This window comes from Rhagoletis zephyria, unplaced genomic scaffold, assembly GCF_001687245.7.
Source record: "Rhagoletis zephyria isolate East Lansing unplaced genomic scaffold, Rhagoletis_zephyria_1.1 Rzeph_scaffold_16119, whole genome shotgun sequence".
NCBI classification, from domain to species: domain Eukaryota; kingdom Metazoa; phylum Arthropoda; class Insecta; order Diptera; family Tephritidae; genus Rhagoletis; species Rhagoletis zephyria.
Genome location: NW_016173184.1, coordinates 3,833 through 12,224, shown reverse-complemented (window position 1 = coordinate 12,224; position 8,392 = coordinate 3,833). Strand labels below are relative to the sequence as shown.

The window sequence follows — 8,392 nt, the reverse complement described above, 5'->3', positions numbered from 1 at the left end:
GAAGATGAAGATGAAGATGAAGATGAAGATGAAGATGAATATGAAGATATAGGTGGAGGCGAAGAAGAGGATCTATATCTTTATATATAGTAGCAGTAGTCATCATAGGAAGTAGAGGAATAACATGAGTAAAGAATGGCAAGGAAAACCCATCCATACAGGTGGAGTCAGTCCTTCCCATCCACCTGTTATTTCGATTATTTGCAAAATTTAATAAGCCTGGCATAAGCTTTTTAACTAATATATGGTTCATCTAAGATCCAAACTCACAACAAACAAAGGTAAACGAACTTAATAAAAACTATAAATTTAATAAGGAGATTAACTAAGACATCTAAACTCACTTGTTCAGAAACAAATGTCAGCCGCCAAAATAATTCGCCTCAGGAACACTTTTGTGACACTTCACGCCCTCTCAACATAATAATCACCCACAGCTTATGCACACAATGCTTGTGTGTAATTATGTATGTATGTCTGTACATAAGTTTATTCAAATGCGCCTCATAAATTTCACCATTTCAAATTAAATTTTTGTTAAGTTTTATTATTGTTCTTGTTGCGCCCCGCTGCCGTGGCAGACGCTGATGTTTTTTTATTACTTTGCCACTTAAAATGAAATGTATTTTAATTGTTTGTTTATTTGTTGATTTGTTATTGTACTTGTGATTTAAATTGCACACGCAAATATACTTAGAACGATGGTATTTTCATAACATTGAAACAAAAAGTGTTGGGTGTTGAAAATTTAATTAGATTTTAATTACACCAATTGTATATGCGTATAAACATATACATACATTCACTTAGAAAGTGAGGAACCAATTCAGGCGATTGAGGAAAGCCGCATGCCTGTGGCATCGAAAGAGTGCTGCTTCGGCAAATAAATAAAAGAAGTGGCGTCTGAAAAAAATAAATAAATACAAATTAATAAGCACTGCAGTTTAGTTGATAGCAATAGTTTTTTGTGTGCTTTGCTGGAATTGTCAGCACAAAAAGAAAAACGAGCGCGTTAATTTGATCGCTGGCGTATCCAGCTAGTTAATAAACAAATGAGAATTATTTCACTCGTTCAACGCGCGAGTAGCCGTTTAATTTACACACAGCCATTCACTTTTATGAATAAATAAATTAATCGCTCTGAGCTTTAATTAAATTTAATTTGCAGCTCTAAGCGACGATGTGCCCCCACTAGTACGAATCGCTCTTTGCGACACTGTGATAATAAATTAAATGAGAGTTGCTGGTTTAAGCAACGAAGTGTTTATTTTAGGTAGGGAATGTTTAAGACGAGGAAGAATGTTGTTTATTTACTTCGGAAGAGGATAATTGCGATTAACTAAGTCCAAACACTTGCATTTAATACAAATACAGTCAGCGCCAAAAATATACAAACCCTGACGTTAACATTGCCAACATTTATGTGAGTTTAGATTTTGGAAATGTGGTAGCCCTTCTATAAAATTCTTTGAAAATTATCTGCTGTAAATATGTAAGATTTCCCAAATTAATATTTCAATTAACTAATTAAAGGTAAATTTGATTTAGAAAACAAATAGCAGCCCTCTTCAAAAATAGATTAGCGAAAAAGCCTTCTTAATTTTTTTCTTTTGACATCCATATAAATTTTTTTTTATTGCACTTCTCAATTAAATTAATTTTAAATTACTAAACACGTGGCAACTCTCTAAAAAACTATTTCAGAAAGCAAACTGTTTAAACTGCTAAATATATATAACTGAACTTGTAATATAAATTAATTTATGAAATCTAAATTGGTGGCAACCTTCGTTAATAATACAGTTTTGCAGCAAATCTGTCCTAAACCTCTCTTTTTTGATATCCTCATAAAAATATTTTATTTAACTTGTCAACTAGATTGCTTTTAATGTTATTATGAAACCCATTATTATTATTTTTTCATTAAACCTGTCATTTAAATCCATTTTATGTTACTAAACCGGCAGCAACTCTCTAAAACAATATTTCAGAAATAAAACTTTTTAAACCTCTAAAGTTTGATACCCATTTTTCCATACAGGGATACGTATATCATTTAAGTTCCTATTTAAATTAATTTTGATTTTCTAAACAGGTGACAATTCCCTTCAAAAATATAAACGAAACGTATGTGTATTAAAAAGTTTAAACTAACTTAAATTTATTTAATGAAACTGGTGTATTGAGCTGTTTAAGATAACTTATAAATAAGATTGATTTAAACTTTTAGTGTAGGTGGCAACCCTAGTAAAAACAATATTCTTAATAAAGCTTTCTTAAACATCTCTCGTTTGATAACCATATTAAAATAATTAATTTAAATTGTAATATAAATTGATTTATAAATTCTAAACTGGTGGCAACTTTCGATAAAAATATTTTTGAAGCAAAGCTCTCTTAAACGTCTCTTTTTTGAAGTTTCTATAAAATACTTGACTTAGCTTGTCAACTAAATTGTCTTCAAAGTTTTAAAAGGTGGCAGCACTTTTCAAAAATAGTTTGGAAAATAAGCTTGCCTTAAGTTTTTTTGATTGACACCGCTGTTGGTGTAGACAAAGATATTACTTAACTTGTCAATTAAATTGATTTTTAATTATTTAACAGATGGCAACTCCCTTAAACAATATTTGAGAAATAGAGCATTTTAAACCTCTGAAGTTTAATACCCATATCAACATACATATATACATTAGGGGTGTCAATCTTTTTGACTGTGCGCGTATAGCATAGGAGGCTTCTACATATAATTCTGAGTTTGTCAAATTGCGAAAATTTGTTTCGAAGAAAATATTCACTGTTCCGCCCTCTGGTGCAAGTTTAAAGAAAGAGATTCCTCAACCGAAAAATCGCTTATAGAATTTTTTTATAGACAATTTAAGGACTTCTTTAGAACACTACAACACTTATGAAATGAAACCTACTTTCGCAATTCGGCAAACTTCGAATTGGTTTTTGACCCATGGTTTCTTCGGAAAGTTTGCTAAGAACTACACGTAGAATCCATATGTACTATACGCGCATAGCCGCAAAATCTCCCGAATAAATTTACCCGCTCTAATGTACATAGCATATTTAATTAAATTTCCTTTTTAAATTGATTTTCTCCTTCTAAACAGGTGGCAAGCATCTTCTGAATATAAATTAAAAAATTAAACCTCAAAACCCGTTCGATTCACACCAACTTAACTTATAAATTAAATTTATTTTAACTTTTTAAGCAGGTGGCAACGTTCTTAAAAATATTTGAGAATTACCGCCTACTTAAACCTATTTTTGGTTTATAGCTATTTTAAAATATTTAATCGCACTTATAATAATAATTAATTTAGAATTTCTAAAAGGTGGCAACCCTCGATAAAATATTTAATTTAACTTCTTATGTTATGTGATTTAAAAATTTCAAACACGTGGCAACCCTCATTACAGCTATTTTAAAAATAAACCCTTTTCAAACCCCTCTCGTTTGACGCCCACATTATTGTACTATTTTAGTTAGCTTATTAATCAATTTATTTTAGCTTTGAAACAGGCGGCAACAACTTCACAAAATTACCTTTATATTTATCTTGGTTGAAACCTCACATTAATAATATTAGTAGGACTAACAGAAATCAGTACAAAAACTCCTATAGAGTAAACCAAATAAAACTTGCATGTTCCTATCAAACACCCTGTTTGAGAACGCACTCTTATCGGCTCAAACCAATGCGGTCATTATCAGTTTGCCACTAAATTCGAGAACATAAAACTCAGTTTATTGTCAACGCTGTCAACGTCAACAACTGTTCACAGCGTGCATTTTATTTCTCACTCTCTCCCTCACTGCTTTTATTTATACGCACTTCGGCATACTATCGATATGATTGCAATAAAAGTTCTAATATTCTTGAATTTATTTTATTGCTTTGCGTCAATTAATAGCCAAGCAGGCGCAAGCTCAACAGCACCAGCAGTAGATGGGGCTATTAAAATTCAATTTGTCGACGAGCAGGGAAAAATTACAGTGGAAGGCGTAAGAAATAAGAGCTGGACTGGTGATGAATACTTTGCGTTTCGTGGCATACCTTACGTGAAGCCGCCAATTGGAGAATTGAGATTTAAGGTAATGTACATATATAAATAAAATCGGAGCCAAAGAGGTAAATCTTACTCATTCGCAGGATCCGCAACCACTTGATGAGCTACCATCATTGATAAATGCACGTCAGGATGGACACGACTGTCCCTCTATCTACGCCACAAACGCATCAGAGAATTGCCTCACGCTGAATATTTATACGCCAAGTGTAAGTTTTGAATCTACTTTACCTTGGCAACCGCCCACTTAAACGATAGCCTACTTGCAGACCATTGCAACCGCCTCCTTGCCAGTTCTCCTCTTCATTCATCCGGGTGGGCTTTATATCGGATCGTCGCTGAGTACCTTAATTAGCCCCACTTATCTGCTTTCCAAACCCATGGTTGTTGTAACATTCAACTACCGTCTCGGCACACTCGGCTTCCTTCAGCTTGGCACACGCGAAATACCCGGTAATGCCGGCTTTAAAGACCAAGTACACGCGCTACGTTGGGTAGCAAAGTACATACAGCACTTTGGAGGCAACCCCAAAGACGTCACACTAATGGGTTACAGCGCTGGTGCATTGAGTGTCAGCTTGCATCTGGTATCGCCCATGTCGCAGGGTCTTTTCCACAAAGCGATCATAATGAGTGGCTCATTGCCACCACAAACGCCACTGCCGCAGCGAGCACAATTGGAACTAATGCGTAAACAAGCGCGCGCGCTGAATTGCAGCGAGGTAGTGGAGGGGGAAGCAGAGATTTTAAATTGTTTGCAGAAATTTAGCGGTAATGAAATTGCTGCCACACTACGACGCCTCTTCACATTCGGCAAGGATAATCCCATTTATATTTATCTGCCTGTGATTGAAAATGATTTTGGTCAAGCACGTTTTCTCACGGAAACGCCTATGGAGAGTTTGCAACGCGGCGCGTTTGCTAAGGTGCCTATTTTGTTGGGTTTTACGAATGGTGAATTTTGTCAATCTGCTGTGGATATCGTAAGAAATGAACGATTAAGGCATCGGTTTTATGAAGAGTTTGAACAGTTGGCACCTGAAATATTTATGTATGCAGGTCACAAAGGCAATTTGAGTGAAGCTAGCGTGACACTTAGAGATTATTACTTGCCTCGTTTTAGTGGATTGGAATCGAGCGACATAGCACGGCTGTGCGACTTCTTTTCAGATGCAATTATACGCTTCGGTGCTCAACGTTTGGCGGAGTTAGCCGCTCCACATACAAAAGTTTTTCCCTACAGCTTTGAATTCAGAGGAGAGTTTAGTAATCTGGACTATAATGTGAAACCAGGTGAGTAATTAAAGTTATTTGATTTAAATTAATTTCGGCGCTCGGTCGAGTAGTCTATGAACGGTCTGCACTTCTTTGGGTGCGTCTTCCGCCCGCAAGCATTGCCAGAAGTGCGTTTATATTGGCCATGCTGGGTTGAATGATTACAGACGGTCGCTAGTCCGGCTATAGATGGTGCAGGGAAAATAAAACTCGCGTTGAAGCTGTGCAGCTTTAGGGATTTCTCGCACCTTGTTTTTTTCACTGCTCAGTGGATTGTCTCCACAAATCACTCTCATTTCACAGTAGAACAGCGTACGCAGATGAATGCTTTGCCAGGGGTTGAGTGATCGTTAGTATCCGAACCCTGGATACCGGTCGGCATCTAGCTCGAACTAGTCTTACAGTGGGATCAGAACTAGAGGGAGCCCTTTTTCCGTTTACTCGTGCAAAAGAACTAAGTTCCATTCCTAAAAAAAAATCGTCATATGAGACAGATGATGCTGAGCAGTCATCACTACATGATCGAATCTGCACGTTGGATGTCTATCTCGCGGTCAACGCAGCCAGTGGGCCATATGCAGCTTCCTCTGACGGAGCCATTGTGCGCGTTAAAGGAGATTTAGTTAAATAAACAATGTCTGAGGACAAACGACCTCTATCTTCAATCCCCACTAGAGATCCAAAACTGCAGGACCTTTGCCCGGTGCATTGACTACATGGCTGGCGTCTGGATTAGCTCTAGACTCTAGAGTCGGGTAGCTTGGTAATTTCTCACTCCGTTAGCATTTCGTCTGAAGCTTCAGAGCTGACAGATGCCCACGCATTCGTACAAGAGAAATTAGACTCTCATTCTGGCTTACTTCAAGTTAACTCCAAGGAAAGTACCATTTTTAAGTATATCCCAAACAGTGGCAAGTGTAGAGAAGAGTCCATCCAAATTGTCGAAAATATTTCGTTGACCACTGTGACAACCTCATAAAAACCCCAGACCGGTTGATTTGCGGACAGAAAACCCCACTTTTGTCTTTTATATTAGGGCTGGCCTTTTTACATTTTTCGTCATATTTTCGGCATTTACAGTCGGGACCTAAAGTATGATTTATCGGTGTTCTTGGCAATAGGAAACACCTGTTTTGTTCCAAAGTTCATTCACCTCAAGTACGCCGTTCTAGTACTTATCCGACAGACCTCAGTTTTTATCTCCATAACGTAGCACCCTAATGTCAATGAATCAAAGCTGACCTAAAATCATTAAACTTTTGCTAAGGAAGTGTTTCGATTATTCCAGTAGAACTATTAAAAAAAAAAATTATTACCGAATGTAGGTGTCATCGAAAAATGCCAAAAGGCGACCCCTACGTTCGTCAACAAAAAAAAAACGAAATTGCCTTGCAATAATAAATTAGAGTTTTTTTTCTTTTAAGGGTATTTTTAAATGTACGTAAATTAGGGTGGTTCACATATTTTTTACCACCTTTCCGAATTGAAGCATTTCGAAAATAAGGAAGCCAGAGCTTCGAAATTTGCCATATATTTTAAATGAAGAAATTGAATTTTTTCGTAGAATTTTAACTAGTTAAAACAGTTAGTTTTTGATTAAATAAAAGTATTTTTATTCAGAAATTTTCACAACTAAAATTTCAGTAAAATTCCAAATATTTTATTTTCTCGTGTATGTATTTTTTTTGAACCACCCTAATGTATATTTTATTTTGTTTAGTTATTTGAACTATATTTTCCACCGCCTCCCAACTACTTTCGTCTCATTTTAAATTTCCATACATTTTTCATGCTTCCTTTCAGCACGCGTTGAACACATGGATGATCTGATGTATTTATTCGAAATGCCCGCCAGTTCCTTTAAACATTCCGTGTCAAATGCAGCAATGATACGACAGTACACAAAATTTATATATGATTTTGTGAAAAAGGGGTTAGTCTAAGAATTTGTGTTCGCAAACACTTTAAAAAATTAATCTGACTTTTTTCTATTAACAGCTCTCTACTTATTGGACAACTGCCGACATATCCTACCGGGTATACTAAAATTTACAGAACTTTGGAGTTCCAGCCGGGAACTTTTCTTGCCAATGATACCTATGATATGTGGAAGCGTCTGTTTTTGTATGTAGAATGATTACAAACAATTAAATATAAGAAGAAAAAATAAATAAAAATGCTGAAGTTACTTTTTACGACTGCTCGTTCAACTTTTAAAATAAAATAGTATGCATAAATTTTATTTTCCTTGAATGTATTTTTTATTTTGCTGGCTAATCAGATCGCACTCCTAAGTGTATGTAAGTTTTCAACGCGATTACGCAAACAGTCAATGACATGAATCCAGATGGCAAGCAGACGAGTAAAATATTATTATCAGCCCGGCTGATTGATTTAAAACTCAGCAGCGTTCCAGAAACGTATGCGTCATAAGCTTCATTTTATTTTGAGCAGCTTAATTGAATTCAGCGCATAGTGGGAGCAAATATATATAAATTCTTGAGGTGATTAATTAACCAAAAATACTTTGGGGATTTCAAACGGCTTAGGTTGCAATTAAAGCAAGTTAGAAATGAAATGAAATGAAAGCTAAATGAGTGGCATGAAATTAACAAAGCTTTATTAGGCGTTTTTCCATTGAGAATAAATATAAATTAATCACTGAATTTGCAAGCATTTATACAATTTATTTAGGTTAACTACTTTTTAGAGTACTTTTTGCAAGTAATTTTTCTTCTTTTTGTTTGACGCTGTAAACGCCTAAGCGATTTTGGCTGAGCCCAATAAAGCACGCCAATCGTTTCTCTACTAACGCCCATTGGAAATGCTAAGTGAAGGCAGCTAGCGGCCCTTGGACCAGTGGGAAAGGGGCGTTAGTGGAGTGGTGTTTAATGGGCATGCGAAGAGGCGTGTCGAGTCATGGGTTGACTCTTCGCGTGCTGGACATATATACGTTGGGCACATCTGAGTTTATCTTGCCCAGCTAGGAGTTTAACCTGCTGCAGTATCCAGAGCGGCGAATAAATTTGCCGTCTTCTGT

At 36.0% G+C, this 8,392-nt stretch overlaps 1 protein-coding gene across 1 annotated transcript; it reads left to right on the top strand.

Annotated features, from left to right (window-relative positions):
* The first annotated feature begins 3,714 nt into the window (after positions 1–3,714).
* LOC108379301 (juvenile hormone esterase-like) lies at positions 3,715–7,599 on the top strand. The gene is made up of 5 exons (XM_017635647.1): positions 3,715–4,102; positions 4,161–4,286; positions 4,347–5,370; positions 7,156–7,285; positions 7,351–7,599. The coding sequence occupies exons 1-5, from the start codon at positions 3,860–3,862 to the stop codon at positions 7,487–7,489; spliced, it is 1,662 nt and encodes a 553-aa protein (XP_017491136.1). The 5' UTR covers positions 3,715–3,859; the 3' UTR covers positions 7,490–7,599.
* The last annotated feature ends 793 nt before the right edge of the window (positions 7,600–8,392 follow it).